The 21,793-nt window shown below is 35.6% G+C and overlaps 5 protein-coding genes across 5 annotated transcripts; 1 reads left to right on the top strand and 4 right to left on the bottom strand.

Moving 5' to 3' along the window:
• Positions 1 to 1,317: 1,317 nt before the first annotated feature.
• LOC133519933 (histidine-rich glycoprotein-like) lies at positions 1,318 to 5,973 on the bottom strand. Its single transcript, XM_061854144.1, has 3 exons — positions 2,917 to 5,973; positions 2,240 to 2,745; positions 1,318 to 2,077 (listed from the first exon to the last, which is right to left on the bottom strand). Exons 1-3 carry the CDS (start codon positions 2,971 to 2,973, stop codon positions 2,014 to 2,016), a joined length of 627 nt encoding a protein of 208 aa, XP_061710128.1. The 5' UTR covers positions 2,974 to 5,973; the 3' UTR covers positions 1,318 to 2,013.
• A 4-nt stretch (positions 5,974 to 5,977) lies between these two features.
• On the top strand, positions 5,978 to 16,124 carry LOC133519494 (uncharacterized). The gene is made up of 11 exons (XM_061853499.1): positions 5,978 to 6,428; positions 6,508 to 6,660; positions 6,736 to 6,902; positions 7,036 to 7,095; positions 9,930 to 10,136; positions 11,938 to 12,053; positions 12,123 to 12,297; positions 14,954 to 15,017; positions 15,100 to 15,252; positions 15,331 to 15,497; positions 15,585 to 16,124. The coding sequence occupies exons 1-11, from the start codon at positions 6,417 to 6,419 to the stop codon at positions 15,643 to 15,645; spliced, it is 1,335 nt and encodes a 444-aa protein (XP_061709483.1). The 5' UTR covers positions 5,978 to 6,416; the 3' UTR covers positions 15,646 to 16,124.
• LOC133519938 (histidine-rich glycoprotein-like) lies at positions 9,044 to 10,621 on the bottom strand. Its single transcript, XM_061854149.1, has 3 exons — positions 10,538 to 10,621; positions 9,911 to 10,404; positions 9,044 to 9,229 (listed from the first exon to the last, which is right to left on the bottom strand). The coding sequence occupies exons 1-3, from the start codon at positions 10,547 to 10,549 to the stop codon at positions 9,166 to 9,168; spliced, it is 570 nt and encodes a 189-aa protein (XP_061710133.1). The 5' UTR covers positions 10,550 to 10,621; the 3' UTR covers positions 9,044 to 9,165.
• On the bottom strand, positions 11,450 to 12,511 carry LOC133519957 (cuticle protein 19-like). Its single transcript, XM_061854170.1, has 3 exons — positions 12,188 to 12,511; positions 11,934 to 12,100; positions 11,450 to 11,635 (listed from the first exon to the last, which is right to left on the bottom strand). Exons 1-3 carry the CDS (start codon positions 12,365 to 12,367, stop codon positions 11,572 to 11,574), a joined length of 411 nt encoding a protein of 136 aa, XP_061710154.1. The 5' UTR covers positions 12,368 to 12,511; the 3' UTR covers positions 11,450 to 11,571.
• A 2,014-nt stretch (positions 16,125 to 18,138) lies between the features above and the next one.
• Positions 18,139 to 19,477, bottom strand: LOC133519937 (histidine-rich glycoprotein-like). The gene is made up of 3 exons (XM_061854148.1): positions 19,299 to 19,477; positions 18,717 to 19,210; positions 18,139 to 18,321 (listed from the first exon to the last, which is right to left on the bottom strand). The coding sequence occupies exons 1-3, from the start codon at positions 19,308 to 19,310 to the stop codon at positions 18,258 to 18,260; spliced, it is 570 nt and encodes a 189-aa protein (XP_061710132.1). The 5' UTR covers positions 19,311 to 19,477; the 3' UTR covers positions 18,139 to 18,257.
• Positions 19,478 to 21,793: the final 2,316 nt, after the last annotated feature.

Here is a 21,793-nt window from a genome sequence, read left to right as displayed (position 1 = left end):
TATTCTGTTATTTTAGAAGTTACGGGGGGGGGGGGCACACATTTTACCACTTTGGAAGTGTCTCTCGCGCAGACTATTCAGTTTAGAAAAAAATGATATTAGAAACCTCAATATCATTTTTAAAGACCTATCCATAGATACCTCACACGTATGGGTTTGATGAAAAAAGATTTTTTGAGTTTCCGTTCTAACTCAAGCTAAGTATGCTGGTGTCAATTGCAATCGGTCTATCGTAACCGTAACCGTTTTTCCGTTGACTTAACTGACTTCCGATGTCAAAGGTTTTAACTCCGTGGCGTAATACAATATAAAGGCCCTTGGTATGGTGCTTCAAGTGATCGTCATTCGGGGCCACCAATGTGGTTTCACGATCAAACCACGGCAAATCATTCATCAACTTTATTTAAATGATTTTGTTGAAAATTTACAAAACTAATTGTTGAAAACTAATTGTTGAAAATTTACAGCAAAATTTTTTTTTTTCGTGATGAATGGCACTTCACTTGTTGTGCCGTAGAATTGGTAAAATCACAACATTTTTATTATTCTTTTGTATTTTTCGTAATAAGCGATATTAAATTTATATTAATATATTGCAGTATTCAGGAAGCAAATACTTCCAAATCATATGTAACATTTCAGGTTTTATATAAATGAAATGTTGTCAATTATATTAGCATCTTACACTCCCCCTACTATTAGCAATACTTTAATCATTTAGTTAAAAGCGTATTATTAAAATTATGGCAACGGAGGGCTATATTGGGACAATGTGAGAGGGAAAGAAAATATTCCAACAATTAACTAACAAGAGAAATCTTGGTACAATGCCTCAAGGGCCTATTTTAGATATAAGCTAGTTATAGTAATCATCTGTATATATCCATTATGTATATTGTTATTGTCAATAAATAGGTTTTTAATTTACAAGAGAAATTAAAATTAAATTTTATAACCGTATGCTCTAGCTAAAGCCAAGCTTATCCTAGACAATATCTAAAAGTGTACTTATTTAATTTACAAATAGGGACCAGAGATAGCAAAAAGTGAAAGGGAAAAAGCACTGGGCGCACTAAACTTTATAAACGATTTTTGTCACTTTAGCTTGCGCAAAACGGCATTATTCAAAACAAAAATAAAATTGAACGCCCTCGAGTAAGTGAAGGTCGCGTTTTTTTTTTCGCAACTTTGGGATCCTCCCACTCGCTTACGGCTCACTAAAATCGTCAGCATCCATTATATCTTAATCTAACTCGCTCGAGTATTTCAAGGTGGCGATTTTTTTTCTATTCTGACGGGCTGTCCTGGGCTCACGACTCTGTTTCAAGGACTCATACTTGGTGGAGGTACTCAATAGGATGCAATGTATCCTCCTATATTAATCTGACATGCTCGAGTGACTCCAAAAATCGCCTTTTGAGCTCCCCAACCATACAGTGGAGTTCAATAGAAATGGCAATGAATGTAAGTTAACAAATATGACAGATTTTGCTAGCACTTGACATATAACATAACATTTTTAAGAAGGCTATTTTCACAATCCAGCAAAAATGTTTATTGTTAATAATTATCATGTATTATAAACTAGAAATTGATATAAATAAAATATTTTAGTGTAGGTATGAACTGTTGAAAGGACCATGATTTTCCTAAGAGGTTGCGCGATTGCGAAGTAATGAACGTAAATTGGATTGTTTATATTATTTGCGATTTCTATGGAACCCCGCTTAACTAGCCCCATAATATTATATTTATGTAGTCGAACTTATGTTTTGAAATATTGGACCATAACTTAGATGTAAAGGAGGCGTAACTGGATAAACGGACACCCAGTACTATCTTTTATTATTAAGTGGTGAGTGATTTAAAAAGGTTAAATGGGCGATTAAAAACCGATGTTTTACGGCAACATATTCCTAAAAGCAGCCTTCATTTATTAAATTAAATGTAAAACAAATAACAATCTAGTCATATTATGATTATATCATAAAGAATAATTTAGTATCTATCGAATTAATGATGATGAGTAGGAACTGCATGCTTGGCGTGGCCTTCGCGCTGGACATGAGCATTGAATCTGTAAAAGAAGATACACATTTATAAACTCAAGAATGAAAATTGTTTGTTACTTTGCAAACATACGTTAGAAATACGAGATGTGCTAAGTAAAGAAACTGCTGCTGAATGTTTCATGCCTAAAGGCACACACCCCGTATAAAATTAAGGATTCTCTTCTTACCCAGTCTTGTGGTCCGCAGTGTAATGCACAATTCTAACAGTGCCGTCAGCCTCATGCAGGCTGTAGTAGCCTTTTACGACGTCGCCGTCGCGGGACTCGTGCTGGGACTTCTTGTCGCCGGTGTGCGGGTCCTCCACCTTGTACTCGAACTCGTATTTAGGGTGCGCGTAGTAGTCGTGGTGGCCTTCGGGCGCCTTGCCGGGTACGTCGTGGCGCTGGATGTTTTGCGAGGAAACGGCGTGGTGGTGAGTGTGGTGTGATTCAGTTTGAATGGGTTGATATGACACTACATGCACGGGCTCATGCTGTACATGGCCAAGTTGCACATGGCCCAGCTGAACATGACCAAGTTGCTCATGTCCATGTTCATGTCCGTGCTCATGCCCGTGGCCCTGGTGTAGAACAATGCTTTGAGACGAGTACGCGTGCCCGTGTTCATAATTGTGCCCATGGCCCTCTTGAGGACGAGCAAGAGCTACGGCCAGCGTGGCGGCAACCACGAATATCTACAAAAATGATAAACAAGTCAATTTAATTATAAAATTAGTTCAATAAGTTAAGTAGTTTGATCTAAATGTATTGTAAATTTTACCAAGCAAAAATGTCTGCGGGTGATGCTATTAATCTTAGAATTTATTTTAAGCTTAATTTTAATAGTACTGGTAGATTTTACTTACCTTTGAGTACATTTTAAGAATTGTTAAACGGTCGAAGGTATACCGAAAATGATGCATGGTATCTTACACTTACGGCTTTTATATGTTTTACCTACGTGTTGACCACAAAACGCGAGTAAAATACCAGTTTCATACAATATGAAGTGTAATGTTACAAGGTCCTTAACCCTTTACTTAAGAAATGCAAAACAACTACTATCACTTTAAAAAAATTAAAGCAATTCCATATTTATTGTTAAAGTGGCGCTGTCAATTTAAGTCAATCAATTATATTATTTCTTTGAACCGATAGTACATTTAATAAACTATTTTGGTCCACGAAACGAATGACCCGGAAAATCCAACATGCCGGTTCAGCATAATAAGCATTTTCAAATAAACTAATTTAATACTGCAAAATTATTATAGTATTTTATGCAACAGTTGTATAAGAAGGGTCAAAAAAGGAGAGTGGCGTGAGATCCAGTTTTTTGACCTATTTATACAACGTTGCATACAATACTTTTCCTACGAGTCAACAAAAATAAATCTTAATTTAGGTAAACAAAGCAAAAGTATAAAGCTAAGATACGCGAGCATACCTTGTTACGCGCCTGGCCCGCCCCGGCCCGGTCGGTCAGCGACACCTTTTTTCTTTAGAGCGAGTTTTTTTCTCGATTTTGGCCACATGGAGACTAACAAGCAACGCTAAGCGGTCTTCGTAGTCTATGGGTGTTGCTATATTAGGGGTGTTACATGCGTATTTCTGACTTATGAAGCAATTGTTTCTACTATGCAACCAAATGAATATTTTGTAAGTTGGCAGCAATATACTTAGTTTGAAACTGTATTAGTTTTGATTTGTTATGTGGGAGCCATTAATCGCAGTAACGTTATAGCAATTTTAAAGCACAAGTGCTGTTATGAGGAATAGACAATATACACTTTTCTTGAAACCTTTTATGTATGTTCTTATATTCGTGTTAATGAATGTATAAATGACGGATAACAGTAGAGGAGTAGGAAAAATCTTTTTTCAAGTTGCAGCGTGTAGGTATAAAGCGCGTGGTTATTTTATGCGATAAACGCAGCTTGGAACGCATTCGATCACGGAATGCAGTAATAATGATAATGTGCTTTACCCCTGCGTTTACCAAGTTAAACAATATACCTAACTGTATGAAAATCCGTTCAGAAGTTTTTGAGTTTATCGCGAACATATAGACATACAGACAGACGCGGCGGGGACTTTGTTTTATAATATGTAGTGATATACAGCCATAGGGAGGTCTGGGACTTCATGGAATGTTAATAAAATATGTTTGAAATATTTGCCGGTTGTATTATGATTATAACAATGTCATCAGTATTATGTTTCGTTTGTACTCGTAGATGTATGGACTTTTAATTAATGCCCGCCAAATCAGCTAAAATCTTTAATATTTATTATACAATAAAATACCTGTGTGAAGCGCTGGTGGCCTAGCGGTAAGAGCGTGCGACTTGCAATCCGGAGGTCGCGGGTTCAAACCCCGGCTCGTACCAATGAGTTTTTCGGAACTTAAGTACGAAATATCATTTGATATTTACCAGTCGCTTTTCGGTGAAGGAAAACATCTTGAGGAAACCGGACTAATCCTAACAAGGCCTAGTTTACCCTCTGGGTTGGACGGTCAGATGGCAGTCGCTTTCGTAAAAATTAGTGCCTACGCCAAATCTTGGGATTAGTTGTCAAGCGGACCCCAGGCTCCCATGAGCCGTGGCAAAATGCCGGGACAACGCGAGGAAGAAGATACAATAAAATACCTGTATTGTTCTCAGTAATATAGGGCAAATCATATAAATATACGGCTATTGGTTTAGTTTAGACAATTGGAGATAACAATTTATGCGATCTATTCATGAAATTTTCAAAGTAGGATGGGCAGGTTTGTTACACTGGCCTATGAACTAATAAGAATAAGCGACATACCATCGGAAAAGTTTTTTATATACTTTTTTTTATGGCAAGACTTGACAAATCTCTGTTTAAAGAAAAAAAAACAAAAAAAGTGTAATAAAACGAATAAAAAACTAAAATATCATGACACAAAATTATCAATAATAACAAAACCTTCATGATCTGCCACACAGAAACTTATTATAATATAGTAAATAATTTTTAAGAAAAAAACACTGACTTCAATGAGGGAGACCGGTGAAACAACGATTATTGTTGATTTTGGATTTCAAACAATGAAATTGAAAAGACAGCGTCCTACGCCTACTTATGTAGAAAAGGAGGTAACATGTTTTTTTTTTGTCACTGCACCCACCTTGACACATTTCAGATTTGCTCTATGGTTGAGTGGTAAGATACCCGCAAAAGGGTATTCGACTGTATTTAAGATAAATTATTTCACACCATGCACGAAATAAAGCACCAGATAATTATTAAAAAAACTAAATAGGATAGAAATATAAAAATGTGCCTTGAAAACCTAACTGCTTGACAAACATGCAAAGAGAACAAATTGCCAAACGTGAACTAATTATGCATAGTTGAAGAGTTCCGTTCTATTCATCATCAGCAGTTCCACTTCATCAAATGTCACTTCTACAAATGAAAATACTTGATATGTTGATGAAAATACTAAGATCACTATATATATGCCTTTAAAATTTGAGGAGTTCCCTCGATTCCTCATGGACCCCATCGTCAGAACTCGAACTTGGCAAAAATTTGTCTTCAAAATCTAATTTGAATTAAATTGGTTAAGAAATGACGGAGTTATGGAGTAACAAACATAAAAAAAACATACATACCGAATTGATAACCTCCTCCTTTGAAATCTTGAAGTCGGTTAAAAAACTATATAGTTCCGTTTTAACTCACACTAGTTTTTGCGTCGATAACTTTTTTCACACAAAGATTTGGGACTACCTACCATAGTAAAAGTTTTACAACTCAGAATAACCTTTCCGGTGACATACAGCTTGCCGTTATTGGCCAAATAGACCAATTTGCCCACCGTCCTTTCGTAATTACACACATTTATTTTAAATTTGCCAACCCTCCTTTCATATTTACACACATTTTTTTATTAATTTGCCCACCCTCCTTTCATACTTACACACATTTATTTATGCACACTTGCCCTTATTGGTCAAATAGACCAATTTGCCCACCCTCCATTCATATTTGCACACATTTATTTATACACGAGTATATACCTAATTTTTCCTTTAAATATATAATGCAAAAAGATATTACCTAGAAATGATATGTAAAGTGGTCAATTAACATAATTAAATTCCAGTCGTGGAATGTGGAATTGAGTCAATCACTTTACGATATTTTTATCTCAAACACCGTGTTTGGGCGGTGTCTTAATTATTATCTGCAGTAAATTGCTCCTTAAACTTATCATATCAATCGATTTGTAATCCACGTGTTATAAAAGAAGTTGTTTGTTTTGGAAATGTATCAGATGCCAACTGTTCCTTAAGCTGAGTACAAGATAAAAAATACTATAAAAATAATGTATCCCAAGGTACCTAATTGCACAATTTCGCTTAGAGTGAGATCCAAAAAATGTAACTGCATATTACTAAACAAATATTTTTACCCAGATTTTGTGTCTCGCTGCTCTGGTGGGGTTGGTGATTGCACAGCACGGGCATGAACACGCGCATTCCTCACAGCATATCCACAAGCACGACGGACATGCGGAGGAAGTCATCATCAAGGACCACCACGGACACGAGAAGCACGTCGACTACTACGTAAGCCCTAAACAACATACAGCTGTTCTAGTGCCTTCTGCTTTTTGACACATGTAACAATTAATTGTGTAACAGACACATCCCAAGTACGAGTTCAAGTACGAGGTGGAGGACAAGCACACGGGCGACCATAAGACGCAGCACGAGCACCGCGACGGCGACGCCGTCAAGGGCTTCTACAGCCTGCACGAGCCCGACGGCTCCGTCAGGGACGTGCATTACGAGAGCGACAAAAAGACTGGGTGAGAATTTGTTAAATTTCTTTTGATCCATGCAAAATCAGGGTAATGATTTAGTTTTTAAATTGTTACATTATAATAAAATAGTGTACGCATGAAAATAATGAAACTAAAATAAGGACTTTCTGTTTTTCAGTTTCCACGCGGAAGTTAAACACAGCACCCACCACATAGTTTCTAAACATCATCACCATTAAGGGTACCTTAAGTTTAATTATGACGCATATTAGTCTCAAAGATGTTTTGTTATATATTTGTTTTTATGAAATACATTATTACCTAGACACAATACAACTCTTGTTTATATTTAAATTTAGGAATTTTAAACCTTAACGGCCAGCCTCATGGCGACGATACTAGTTAAAATTAACCCAGTGATAGTGAGGTGGGAAAATGTTACATGAATTATGCGGCCGAGTACTCCATACTCTTCTTGTTATTTTTTAACAAACACAATTAACACAAATAAAGTCTTTGTCACAAAATTACTCTAAGAAATCATATCAAATTCGTATACTTAACCCAAAAATACTAAGCTATCAAAATACTTATTCAGAATATTTTTCTTAATTATTAAATCAAAAAAATTGATATTCTTTATTTACAATAACAATATACAGAATGGATATATACAGAGGATTACTATAACTATTTAGCTTATATCTAAAATAGGTCTTTGAGGCATTGTACCAAGAATGCTGGCGGCATTTCCTTGTTGTATCGCAATACTGATACGTTGTGCGAGGAAGCTGCCAACCTTCGGTCACCAGTTACGTCAACCAGGCGTTTCGCGATTTCTTCAAAAAAATTGTGCGCGCTGGGACGCCATGCACCTAGAGTTTCAAATAAATAAATATTACTCAATATTCTTATCTGAATATTGAATACTTTGCCGACCTGTTTTAGTCTAAATATACCATCTGAAAAAGGTTTTAAGTTTGAATCAACAGATTAATATTTATCATAACTCGTTCCAGTGTACATTTTTTATGAATTATGTCGCATCTTCATCTCATTTTCAATAAAAAACTTAACTTTATTATTCAAAATAAGGCATACTTAAAACAAAACTGAAATATGACTGAAAGAAGAAAATCAATTGTCAAATCAAATTAGTAATGTTTAAAATTCACTATAAGCGTTGAGAGTTTGAGTAAAGTTTTAATAAATAACTCTTAAAGAAATTCAAGTAAATCAAAGGAGAATAATTTTGTTCGCTATAATTAAACTAACAAACATTTTAAAACTCTAAATACCTTAATAATGCACATTAAATCATCATTTGTATTGAGGTGTGCAATAAAGTATATTTGTATTGTATTGTATTGTAAATCAGTCATGTAATTTCATCACAGTTTTTTTAAGGTAATTTCTGTGTGCCAAAGGTAAGTGTATTTAAAAAAAAGTATATTTTATTTTGTTAGGATATAGAGATCATATTTAAACAACATAACAATAATGATGCAGTTTGTACATGCATAATAATTAAACATTGGGATACATTTTACACTCCAATTAATAAAATAGACTATAAATAAACTTAAGTGTCACTGTCATAGCACGCACAGATTTCAACGTTAGTACATAATCATTAATATTATTAGAATTTGAATGGTATGCTCGCTTATTAAATTACACACGTAATACTTTTTGATACACTTTATATTTCATACATACGTTATCATTTCATAAATAATACTAATTACTACTATTATTAAAAGTTCTAAACCGGGCTCGTTTTAAACAGTTCTGAACACAACTCGTTGAATAGGCGATAGATAAGGAGGTGAAATGTTTCCTTAGATTTAATGGGTCGATGTGAGGTCGTTATCGACTGGCATAGCACGCTTTTAAGCTGCTGCTACTGCAGCATCTTAGCTAAACAGCCTGGCATTGACAATTAACCCTACAGCGAGCTGCAATATTACATATACTTATCGAGTCGAGCCGCACACACACACACATAGAACGTTAAAATTCATTACTGGTTCAAAAAGTAAACCTACACATGTACCTACAACGGTATTTAATTGTTGAGCCATTTAGGGTTTAAGCTGATTAAAGACCGTGATTGTACCACTGTTATTTATTGGCCCATAAATGGAAAGGAAAAAGGGTTGAATATATGGGTGATGAAAATACAGTTTTTTCTGCAGTAACACATATTTCATTTATTACATTACATTTAAAACAAATAACAATCTTGTCAAATATCACAATGGCAAAGACAAATTAAAAAATAATAATTTAGGAATCATAATCAGAACTAATGATGATGAGTGGGAACTGCGTGCTTAGCGTGGCCTTCGCGCTGGACTTGAGCATTGAACCTGCAAGAGAAGAAAACATTATTAGAAAAATCAATTAATATAAAATATTTGATATTCTTGCGAAAAATCTTTAGAAAGATATGACATGCTTTATTTTCTTTTTTCACTTTTGGTGACAACATCAAACTGTTTTAAATGATGATATGATTATATTTGTAACTCCACTGCACTATCTTTTGTTTCAACACTAAAGTTAAATCTGGAAACAATAATGCCTTTATGCTAGCGCCAGCGTAAGCATGAGCGAGATGGAAGTGCGTGCCCGGGAGCGCGGATATAATATTTTTTCAAATTTTAATTGTTTGTACGTTAAAATGAAAATCATACGTTCCCTCGTATGATTTTTAGAATCGATTTTCATATTTTTAGCTTTTGTTTATCATTTGTTACATGTAAAATTTTAAAGCGCACCTTAGACCTATGTTCGTGATTTTTTTCTCATAAATTCAGGATATTAATCGTTACAGACCCTCGAGTGAGGCGTCAAGATTACAAATTAAATTTATGTCGACCGTTTTGTGATCCAAAAAGCGCTACGATTTTTATAAACTATTTTCTCTGAACCTCTTGCACCATAAAGAGGCGTTGCTATTTTTGTTAATGTTAAGATGAAACTACAGTTCACTCATTTACTATTAGAAAAAAAAGTAAGGGATGAACAATAAACGAGGAAATTCTTACCCAGTCTTGTGGTCAGCAGTGTAATGTACGATCCTGATAGTGCCGTCAGCCTCATGCAGGCTGTAGTAGCCCTTCACGACGTCGCCATCGCGGGACTCGTGCTGGGACTTCTTATCGCCGGTGTGCGGGTCCTCCACCTTGTACTCGAACTCGTATTTAGGGTGCGCGTAGTAGTCGTGGTGGCCTTCGGGCGCCTTGCCGGGCACGTCGTGGCGCTGGATGTTTTGTGAGGAGACGGCGTGGTGGTGAGCATGATGTGACTCAGTGTGGATGGGCTCGTGGTATGACACTTGATGCACGGGCTCGTGCTGCACATGACCAAGTTGCACATGGCCAAGCTGTACATGACCAAGTTGATCATGCCCTTGCTCATGACCGTGGCTCTGGTGTAAAACGATGCTCTGAGACGAATACGCGTGTCCGTGTTCATTGTGCCCGTGCCCTTGTTGTGGTCGAGCGAGAGCTACGGCGAGGGTAGCGGCAACCAAGAGTATCTATAATAATAACGGCAATGAGATTACAAGATTAATTTACTATTAAAAGTATAAGTAAGTACCTACTGTTAAGGAAATAATATAAACCTTCTAAGGATTTTTTGAAAGTATACAAATGAATTAATAAACTGACCCTTGAATACATTTTAAGAACTGTTGAACGGTCGAATGTTAACCGAAAATGATGTATGGAATGAGATACTTCGGCTTTTATATTTTTTACTTACGTTTTGACTATAAAGTGCGAGTTTAAAAACCAGTTTTATTGTAATACAATATCAACTGCAGTGTTACAAGGTCCTTTGCCCTTTGAGAAATGTTAAGTGTGTACTATCACTTTTAACAATTTGAAAGTAGTTTAATTTTGTTATGTAAATCAAGGCATTATCTATAAAATTAGAGCAGATTATATGGTTAGTGACGTTATCATGAAGTTTAAGTATTATCAAGACAATTAAATCAACATTCGCACAAGTTTTTGCATTGTCAAACAAAAAAATCTTGCATCCTACAATATAAGACATTACAACTGTAAGACTATATGACGGTTTTAAATGGGTACAATATTTCAAATATGTATGTATGTATATATGGTATATGCTTGTATTTATTATAATACTATGTATGTATACAATACAATACAATACAAATACTCTTTATTGCACAACCTCTGAAAAAAATGTACATGGAAACACATAAAAAACATGAAGATAGAGGTAAACAACAGGCGGCCTTATCGCCACAGAGCGATCTCTATTTATGCATGTTTATTTATAATAGTAGTGTTTAGATAGTGACTTTTGTACTGATTTTCTTTTCCGCACCAATTGTAAGTTTCTGTTTGGCCCAATGGTTGACTGGTAGAGAATGTCTTAAGGCACTAAGTCCGCCATTTGTACTTTTTTTTGTATTGTGCAATAAAGGTTAAATAAATAAATATAATATATCGTCTGACGAAATTCATTTTTATAAAATTGTTATGTTTATTTATGTAAAGTGTTTCTACGTTTAACATAAAATTGGTATCTAATATTTTTTTTGTACTTACGTACTATTGAAAAAAAAAACATGTTTTTTTATTTAGAAAACAAACTTTTATTGTCAAAAATATTAAATTGTAAAATACTGATTAATATAAAAAAAAAAAACAATTGTAGAAGCCGACGATTAGTGGTGATGGTGGTGTTCCGGTACGATGTGGTGGGTGCTGTGCTTGACCGTTGCATGAAAACTGCAAATAACAAGACAAACATATAAATTTATAGTAAACTTTGAAGATTATCGATTAAAACGAAACTATCGTATGAAGAAGATGAATTTTAATATGTTTGTATATTTTTATGTGTTTGCATGTAAATTGAGATATTCACTGCCAGCGCGAGCTACGCGCTACGAGCGTAGCTGGCAACATGGGAAAAACTGTATTTAGCGAAAAGCACCCAGCGGATCGCTGACATTGAAAGTGTTAAACTAACCAACCCCAAAAATATATATACATGAGTCACAATTGAAAAAATATAACAACTCACCCAGTCTTTTTGTCGCTCTCGTAATGCACGTCCCTGACGGAGCCGTCGGGCTCGTGCAGGCTGTAGAAGCCCTTGACGGCGTCGCCGTCGCGGTGCTCGTGCTGCGTCTTGTGGTCGCCCGTGTGCTTGTCCTCCACCTCGTACTTGAACTCGTACTTGGGATGTGTCTGTAACACAAATAATTGTCAGTCCATAAGTCAAACAACGGAAAGCACGAGAACATTACAGTTGTAGGCATGTTGTTTGGGACATACGTAGTAGTCGACGTGCTTCTCGTGTCCGTGATGATTGATGATGACTTCCTGCGCGTGCCCATCGTGCTTGGAAATGTGCAGCGACGAATGCGCGTGCCCGTGCCCGTGCTGTGACACCACTATGCCGATAAAAGCAGCTAGACATATTACCTGCTTTGTGGAATTTTCACTTATTTGCATAAATGTAGTAACAGCGTTATTAACAAATATTTAAATACGTAATATTATATATACGAGGTGGGGCACGCATATTCTCTGTACCAGATGGGAATGAGATTGTTATATACCTATCAACTTTAACTTCATAAGCAATTCTACTCAAATTGAAAAAAAGGTTTTGGAGATTCATATATAATTATAATATGCCAATTGTAAAGTATTTTATGCCAGTTGAACAGTTTTATTACAGAAGTTTCGTTTCGAAAATCATTCATTGATATAAGTATAAGTTTACCTTAAAGTACATTTTTAAATCGGTATTTGGCTTAAATGTGTTGTTTGCTGAGAAGATAAGACTAAACTGATTCATTTATAAAGCACACACTCTTTTTATAACCCGTTACCCGATAATAATGCAACCATAACTAATAAAATGTTGAGTTTTGATATTCAGGACTTTGTATAAATAAAAGGTGTGCGTTATACTAATACCTATTTCGTAAACTTCTCGTTGTTTACCCAATACCATGTTCATTCATTATAATGTATTTATATTGCTTTATTTATTTTATGCTAATTACCTGCACTCAATACTTTCACGTCCTTGACAAATCAGCAAATTGGAAAAAGGTAGGTATCGTTTTTTAGATCTTAATAAAATACAACTTAGATCCGTAACCTAATGGAATATTAATAAAGATAATTATTGCAACTGTTATTAATGTGAATAGCTAGTAACGTATGAAGTAACGGCTAAAAAATAAACATTTCGTCTAAGTCGTCCCGCCATCTCCTTTTCGGTCTGCCTTTAACTCGTTGGCTATCATTCTGTGCTGTCCCGTGTGGGCTCTTAATAGCTATTTTGGTCCACATTCCCAGGTGCATGCGGCAGACATACTCAGCGAAGTCTCACGTTACGGTCTTGACCCCTATATCTAATATTTGTGTTTCTGATTCGATCAGTTCTGCAAGTAACTAGTGTACTGCGCTTCATCACTCGCTGGCAACCCTTGAGTTTGACTTTTAATCGTCAGTTAACCATCATGATTGTTTTTTTTTTTACAATTATGGCCTGGATGCGAGTCCTTTAAGCCAAGTCTTTGTTTTGTAATGTTCACAAGACTTCATTTAAAGAATGGCAGAGAATGCACTAGTAATTTTGTTAAAACACTTCACTTTAAATCTTCAACACTGTGTTTTTAATATACTTGTATAACGGAACGTAACTGTCAACGTTTTTAAGAACATCTGTGAGGCGGCGAGGGACATTATTATTAAACACTTCACTTAATTCACTTGCAAGGATTAGTCTTTCAAATGCAAACACTTGGATTTAAATATAAGGTGTTCAACATATGCAACGCTACCATTCTGGCAGTGAGGACATGTACCATCGCCTATAAACGAAAATCTGGCTAAGTATGCTGGTGCACAGTTGTGACCAAACCTCAATCTATTGATGGTGGTAATAAAACTACGACTTTCCGTCTTAATCTTCTCATACGAAGGCTTTCCAGGTAAGTCAGATTGAATACTAGCGTACCATCTTCCTTTTATCTCTCTGTCTTTGGCATCATGATTGAGTACCATAGTTCAGGATAGGCAGGATACACTTGAGAGTAGGGAACTCAGTTATCGATATATTGCTTTCATGGTCCAGAAGATTTTTCATAAGTCCAACCTACTAACTAATTTTCGTATTCAAAAGAAACTACTGCTGTGTATTAACAATTACTTATAGTATTGCTCGTATTCAAAAGAGATTGGTTAGAATTTTATTGGTTAATTAATGCCCGCTAAATCTACAGTTACGTTATTTAATTTCCATATATAATAAATATAACTATAAGGCGTTGGTGGCCTAGCGGTAAGAGCGTGTGACTTGCAATCCGGAGGTCGCGGGTTCAAACCCCGGCTCGTACCAATGAGTTGTTCGGAATTTATGTACGCAATATCATTTGATATTTACCAGTCGCTTTTCGGTGAAGGAAAACATCGTGAGGAAACCGGACTAATCCCAACAAGGTCTAGTTTACCCTCTGGGTTGGAAGGTCAGATGGCAGTCGCTTTCGTAAAAACTAGCTCCTACGCCAAATCTTTGGGATAAAATGTCAAGCGGACCCCAGGCTCCCATGAGCCGTGGCAAAATGCCGGAACAACGCGAGGAAGAAGAAGGTATTATAAATATAACATTTCTATGGCCCAAAGCGATTTACATGGCTATACATTTGTAAGTTGGTACCTTTTCAGCTATTGGTTTCTAAAATTGTAAACATTATAGAGTCATTATAGCATTGCGATATATTCATAGAATGTGTAGCGAGTATTTCTTGTAGTAGCTTGCAGTATTAAATGTAGCTAAAAATATATTTCTTTAAAATATGTAAAAAGGTATTATGTTAAATAATGGATAATTAAAACAACAACTGTTCCAATTAAATTGAATGGAAGATGTTCGATCACTTTACGATAATTAAATATGCAACACTGTGTTTGGGTAGTATCTTAATTATTATATGACAGTAAATTACTCTTTACACTTACGATATCAATCGATTTGTAATTCATGTATTATAAAAGAAGTTGCTGGTATTGGAAATGTATCAGTTGGCAACTGTTTTTCAATCCGAGAACAACATTAATATATACTTTTGTAAAAATGTTTCCCAAGGTAAATTACAGTTTAAGGGAATTAAAAGTTTAGGTTGTATTGAATTGAAATATGCATATCACTTACTAATACTTTAACACAGATTTTGTGTCTCGCTGCTCTGGTGGGGTTGGTGATCGCGCAGCACGGGCATGAACACGCACACTCCTCGCAGCACATCTCCAAGCACGACGGTCACGCGGAGGAAGTCATCATCAAGGACCACCACGGTCACGAGAAGCACGTCGACTACTACGTGAGCCCCAAGCAACATAAATCTGTTCTAGTGCCTTTTTTTGTTTGACTTATACACTCACAATTAATTGTGTAACAGACGCATCCCAAGTACGAGTTCAAGTACGAGGTGGAGGACAAGCACACGGGCGACCACAAGACGCAGCACGAGCACCGCGACGGCGACGTCGTCAAGGGCTTCTACAGCCTGCACGAGCCCGACGGCTCCGTCAGGGACGTGCACTACCACAGTGACAAAAAGACTGGGTGAGGGTTTTTATTACACAGTCTGGAATTGTAGGCAATAAATTTGAAAACATTACAATATCCAAAAATTACTTTTTTTTTTTTCAGATTTCACGCTGAGGTGAAACACAGCACCCACCACATTGTTCCCAAACATCATCATCATTAAGAGTGGTTTATCTTATTTTATATACTCCTAGACAATTTTTGTTGACAATGTTGTTTGTTTATGAAAAATATAATTTTGTAAATACAAGTTCTGTCTATCATTGTTCTTTGTGAAAATGTTACACGCACCGCCGCATTGAGTTAAAGGTCAATATGTTGGGAAGATCGTATATCAGGCGTCTACAAACTATAAATCTCGTGTTTGTATAAGTTTACCGCTTACAATACAGCTAAAAAAGCAGTTTTCGTCCTCTTTCCTTGTCTCTAAAATATGCAAATGTCACTAGTATGAACGCAACGAACGAAAATGAACTACTCATATTTTGGAATTCATATGCAAGTTCAACGAGGCTAGGGAAATAAATTAGATATAGTTGAATTATCTGTATCGAGTGAATAACTTAGTAATGTAATAACCGATTTTAATGCACTTAAAACGCTTTACAATTTTAAGTTCCTAAATATCTAACCACAAAATTAATTGTGCCTAGAGCTGGCGGCTTCCTCGCACAACGTATCAGTATTGCGATACGACGAGGAAATGCCGCCAGCATCCTTGGTACAATGCCTCAAGGGTCTATTTTAGATATAAGCTAGTTATAGCAATCATCTGTACCTATATATCCATTATGTATATATTTTTTTAAATGTAATATGAACCCTTTTAATAATCAATAGAAATCATTACACAAAAGTTTGTGTTTGTATAGTGGTGCTTATTTTTTTTTTTGTAATAGTAGTGTTTTATTTAAGTTTTTGTGTAATGATTATTATATTATATTGTTATTGTTATTGTCAATAAATAGATTACATTCTTTAAAAAAAAAATTGTGCCTAGTTGGAAAGTCCACCTAAGATATTTAAAGGAAGACCGTAAAAGTGTCCAGATAACGCCAACATTTTTCATTACAGTAAATTCTGCTTTCATATATCTTCTTACAGTTCCTTCTCATGGACCACCCTGCATTTGCGACCTTTACATTACCTTACCTGTTTAAGTTAGTAAAATTATTTTAGAAAGAATTTCGTTTGGTAGAATGATATTTGGTTTAAGTAGCTTTTAGTTAAATTACATTTTACATTACATCTTATATGGTTCGTTTTATAAAAGCCAACGTCCTACCGCCAACAACTTATCTGCTTTGTCCAAAGGTTAGCTAGTAGAGAATGCCTTATGGTTATGGCATTAATCTTCCCTTTTGTACGTTGTATTTCTTTTGTGCAATAAGGATTATATAAATAAATAAATAAATGTCACATTCGTTATCGCAATACTCTCTAGCATCGTCTATTACTTATCAATTTCTATGACAACGTGGGGCTTCAATTTTAGAGGAAAATGTGAGACTAGGCTCAGTGCGGATTTTTTTTTCTGTGAGAAAATAATCGCGTGCGTGCTTTCAGGTTAGCAAGACTTTTAAAATTTATGTTTTTGAAAGGATCTCTGTTTTTATTAGTTAACACGAATGATATATTATTACACGCTCAGATTTGCCATCAATAAGCAACTGCAGCCTTTTTTAGGGCCAAGGTGTTATATTACAAGTAGCCAACTAAAAAGAGACTGATGAATGATAAAACGATAAAAACCTCGTTACTAAAACATTATCTTGATATCAAATGTGAGCCAAATCTTTCGACCTTTCCCAGCGACTAAATATTGGAAAAGATTAGCTTTTTCAAATGATTACGATAGAAAACATAATAGTTATAGTGTAAGCTAAGTATGCGGCAAATATTATTTATGAATATGTAATTTATTCGTGGACTATACTTATTTGCGAGAAATTTATTAACGAAACAAATTATTTGCGAATAATTTACTTGCCATTTATAGAATAAGAATAGTAGTTTGAAAATTGTATTCGTTATTCGCGAATGATTTGGTTGCTTAATTATTATTCTTCATACGAATAAAATTTTCCCATCTATGTTTGTAGTCAGGTGGCGTCAATATGAGAGTAGTTCTACTTAACAATATTAATTTCAAACGATGGCTCTAATGAAAGTGTTTTGCTATGCATCCTGACTATAAGGTAGAAGTACTAGTGCTCGACGCTGCACTAGTCACCGACATGGGTACTTTATTTCATGGAAATATAGGTTAAATTTGAACAACGAAGATTTTTCTGTATTCGAACTTAATTCTTGTCACTTTGACATAAAGTGCCCATGTCGAGTACTAGTGCAGCGTCGAGCACTAGTACTTCTACCTTACATCAATATTTTGAGAACTAAGACAGAAGGTTTGCATTCGATGTAAAACATTTCAAAATGTACTCACTTCCAAATCGACAATAATCCTCACCCATAATTACTAATAAATGAATTTGTTAATGGCGACTTCGTTGTCCGGAGGTAGGGTTTGCAATCTGGATCCGATATGTATGAAATTTAAACTTTACTCATTCTCTTAATTAGTATTTTAATACAACAAATTCAATTTACCAATATTAAAGAGTTTGGAATAGGCATCTATTGTAATTAAACAACATTATCGAAGCAACAGCATTTATTTACATGTTGTAAAACTAATATAACACATAATATTACATAATCAAGTATCACAAGCATAAACACAAATCAAAACTAGTTTAGAATCCACAACGTAAATCAGTGATGGTGCTCTGGCACTACATGCTTGGCGTGACCTTCACGCTGGACCTGGGCATTGAATCTGGAAAAAGGGCTTGTTATTACAAACAATATTTCTTATAGATAATTCAGTACCGAAGTATTATAATTTTCCTGAAGGCGTCACGAATAAACCAACGCCCGTTTCTGATTTTAATTAGATATTTCTTCTGAAACTTTAATTATGGATTAGATCTGCCCGCTATCAAAAGTACCCAACATTTTTTTAATGAAAATCGAAATACAGGTTTAGTAAAGCAATTCTGAAGTTGGGGTTAGATTGAAACGTCAAGCGGTAATTTATAAAGCAAATTTTGTGATAACGTTTTATTCACTATTATGAATTTAAAAGAATAGGTGAACATTGGGACATTGGTAAAAATAAAATTGAAATTCTTTTATATTTTAAATATGGCATTATTTATGATTATTTCTTACCCAGTCTTGTGGTCAGCAGTATAATGCACAATCCTGACAGTGCCGTCAGCCTCATGCAGGCTGTAGTAGCCCTTCACGACGTCGCCGTCGCGGGACTCGTGCTGGGACTTCTTGTCGCCGGTGTGCGGGTCCTCCACCTTGTACTCGAACTCGTATTTAGGGTGCGCGTAGTAGTCGTGGTGGCCTTCGGGCGCCTTGCCGGGCACGTCGTGGCGCTGGATGTTTTGTGAGGAGACGGCGTGGTGGTGAGCATGATGTGACTCAGTGTGGATGGGCTCATGGTATGACACTAGATGCACGGGCTCGTGCTGCACATGACCAAGTTGCACATGACCAAGCTGTACATGACCAAGTTGCTCATGTCCATGGTCATGACCGTGGCTCTGGTGTAGGACAATGCTCTGCGATGAATACGCGTGTCCATGTGCATTGTGCCCGTGCCCTTCTTGTGGTCGAGCAAGGGCTACGGCCAGGGTAGCGGCAACCACGAATATCTATAAAAGAATAAGAATGATAGGTGATTCATTTTTTTTTTATGAAACTTTCGTATAATTTTTAATGTTATGAAATAATTATGATTACCTTAGTGTACATTTTAAAAATAAAGTTAAAGATGTTGAACGTTCGAATACGAATTGGTAATTGATGTATGAGATCTAGTACTTGCGGCTTTTATATATTTCATTTAAGAGCAATCATAAGAACCAGTTTCTTCAAAATACTTCAAGTGCAGTGTTACGAGGTCGTTTGCCCTTTGAGTAACATAATACCCACGTCCTTACACTACACTCACCATATGCAACTCTTTTGTACTGTAATTGGAAGTTAATCATTTGTATAAAATATGTCTCAAATATTCAGCATGAAAATATCATCTATCTTCTACCGTGATAGAAGGATGGAATGCTAAAGTATGTTGTTTTTTAAATAGTTTAGTTTTTAAAGTAATGATGAAAATACATAATTAGATGTGTGGGCAGATTAATTAATTTAGTACCTGGGCGACCGAGCTTTGCTCGGTTATAACTATTTATTGTAATATGGTGGTGTATAGGTGATAATCTACATAAACTTAAAAAGTAAAATGTGAACTGACAATTATTATTATTTACAATCGATTTTAACCTTACAGCACTTGTCACAGAGTAATGCCATTTATTGTCAATTTCTCTTATTACATGGGTAATTTTTTTACTAAATTAAACTTGTCTAAAACAATAAAAATTAAAAAATTATATCTAAACTTGAATATATATAAAAAAAAAAAGTTAGTCACCGGGCGAGATTCGAACCCGTAACACTCGTTTAGCAGTCCGCATCTTAACCCGCTGGACCAGACGGACAGTGGGCGGCAACACGAAATTAGCGACCATATTCTGCGTCGAAAGAAAAACGCATGAAAACTCGAAAACACGCGTTTTCCCAAACATAAGACTAATCTAGATAGATTGTATAAATAATAATAATTCAGCCTATATACGTCCCACTGCTGGGCACAGGCCTCCTCTCATGCGCGAGAGGGCTCGGGCTATAGTCCCCACGCTAGCCCAATGCGGATTGGGGACTTCACATACACCTTTGAATTTCTTCGCAGATGGATGCAGGTTTCCTCACGATGTTTTCCTTCACCGAAAAGCTAGTGGTAAATATCAAATGATATTTCGTACATAAATTCCGAAAAACTCATTGGTACGAGCCAGGATTTGAACCCGCGACCTCCGGATTGAAAGTCGGACGCCATATCCACTCGGCCACCACCGCTTCTTAGATAGATTGTATACTCCCAAAAAACCCCATATACCAAATTTCAGCGAAATCGTTAGAGCCGTTTCCGAGATCACAGAAATATATATATATATATATATATATATATATATATATATATATATATATATATATATATATATATATACAAGAATTGCTCGTTTAAAGGTATAAGATTTTTGAGAACCAAAGGCTTGATACATAGATAGAAAAATTACAACCTATCATAATGATTATAGAATAAGTTTTTTGTCAAAAAATATCATTTTTGACGCAAGCTTATATCGCTAACTGTAATTTTCTTTCAATAGGCAACTTACAATACTCGTCAAAACAATTCTAACAAACTCAGAAACAATTAGGTTAAGTTGTTTTATCACAGAGTTCCCAAGGTCACTTCCTTTCTTTGCTTGAAATATTTTACCCGTACAAACATAGTTACATAGGTACATTGCAAGTTAAATAAAAGCACATAAAGTTTAAAAAACTGCTGACATTATTTTAAAGCGCATTTCTAACAAAAAATAAACTACACATATATTCTTTAATGCAATACTTACATTTGATCCTCGCAAAGAACAGGGGCCTTATTCGAGATGCACAACTGTCAAATTTCGCGTCCACATCAAATCAACACTTGATTCTATCGCATGTTGATTGTATCAAGTGTTGATTCTATCAACTGTGGATATTATCATTTGGAACAATCAAAACTCATTCATAGAAAAAATAATCAAACAAAAATCAACTTTGTTTATTACTACTATATAGTTTGAAATGGCTCTGAACTCGAAGTGGTTCGGTTTGATTTGATTGTCACCTGACTGTGGATTGCTAATGTCAAATTTTGACAAGTGTTGATTTTATTGCTAGACTTTATTGTCCATGGGCTTGGGCACCATCTTGGATTTTTTGACGTACGACAGGGAATACCCTTCCTTTCCTACAATATATGGCATAGAGTAAAGCGTCTTTTTTTTTAAAACATAAGTTTACAGGAATCAGCGACATCTTGTATTCGATAGGATAAGTAATGCGCTATGAACAATGCGGCGGCGAGTAGTGAAACTGTACCTGACAACGTCAATCAATTAAAAAGTGACCACACAGTTGATGGTCGATAAAGGCGATTATTAATTGAATTTTAACGACAATAAAGAACTATTGACATGCGATCTTTTAGTTGAACCCACACCTACACGTCGAATAATGCTCGCTCCACATATTCTCCTATAAACGCTCAAAATTGTAAAAAAAATTGATGCAATTTACTCCGCACCCAGTCTCAAGTTGCTTCTAAACCACATTCACGA

This window comes from Cydia pomonella, chromosome 7 (genome assembly GCF_033807575.1).
Source record: "Cydia pomonella isolate Wapato2018A chromosome 7, ilCydPomo1, whole genome shotgun sequence".
Lineage (NCBI taxonomy): Eukaryota > Metazoa > Arthropoda > Insecta > Lepidoptera > Tortricidae > Cydia > Cydia pomonella.
The sequence above is the reverse complement of the archived record's forward strand: the minus strand, read 5'-3'. Positions and strand labels throughout refer to the sequence as shown.

What these genes read in the sequence shown, in the direction of transcription:
- LOC133519933 (XM_061854144.1), bottom strand. Translation starts at nt 2,973, where the DNA reads ATGCATCATTTTCGGTATACCTTCGACCGTTTAACAATTCTTAAAATG. An exon ending in TTCTTAAAATGTACTCAAAG is followed by an intron (nt 2,746 to 2,916) that starts GTAAGTAAAATC and finishes TCATTTTTGTAG; the next exon opens with ATATTCGTGGTTGCCGCCAC. An exon ending in ACTGCGGACCACAAGACTGG is followed by an intron (nt 2,078 to 2,239) that starts GTAAGAAGAGAA and finishes CTTCTTTTACAG; the next exon opens with ATTCAATGCTCATGTCCAGC.
- LOC133519494 (XM_061853499.1), top strand. An exon ending in AGAAGCACGTCGACTACTAC is followed by an intron (nt 6,661 to 6,735) that starts GTAAGCCCTAAA and finishes ATTGTGTAACAG; the next exon opens with ACACATCCCAAGTACGAGTT. An exon ending in CGCGTGCCCGTGCCCGTGCT is followed by an intron (nt 12,298 to 14,953) that starts GTGACACCACTA and finishes GAAATGTATCAG; the next exon opens with TTGGCAACTGTTTTTCAATC.
- LOC133519938 (XM_061854149.1), bottom strand. An exon ending in ACTGCTGACCACAAGACTGG is followed by an intron (nt 9,230 to 9,910) that starts GTAAGAATTTCC and finishes CTTCTCTTGCAG; the next exon opens with GTTCAATGCTCAAGTCCAGC.
- LOC133519957 (XM_061854170.1), bottom strand. Translation starts at nt 12,367, where the DNA reads ATGCAAATAAGTGAAAATTCCACAAAGCAGGTAATATGTCTAGCTGCT. An exon ending in AGAAGCACGTCGACTACTAC is followed by an intron (nt 12,101 to 12,187) that starts GTATGTCCCAAA and finishes TTTGTGTTACAG; the next exon opens with ACACATCCCAAGTACGAGTT. An exon ending in GAGAGCGACAAAAAGACTGG is followed by an intron (nt 11,636 to 11,933) that starts GTGAGTTGTTAT and finishes TGTTATTTGCAG; the next exon opens with TTTTCATGCAACGGTCAAGC.
- LOC133519937 (XM_061854148.1), bottom strand. An exon ending in ACTGCTGACCACAAGACTGG is followed by an intron (nt 18,322 to 18,716) that starts GTAAGAAATAAT and finishes CCCTTTTTCCAG; the next exon opens with ATTCAATGCCCAGGTCCAGC.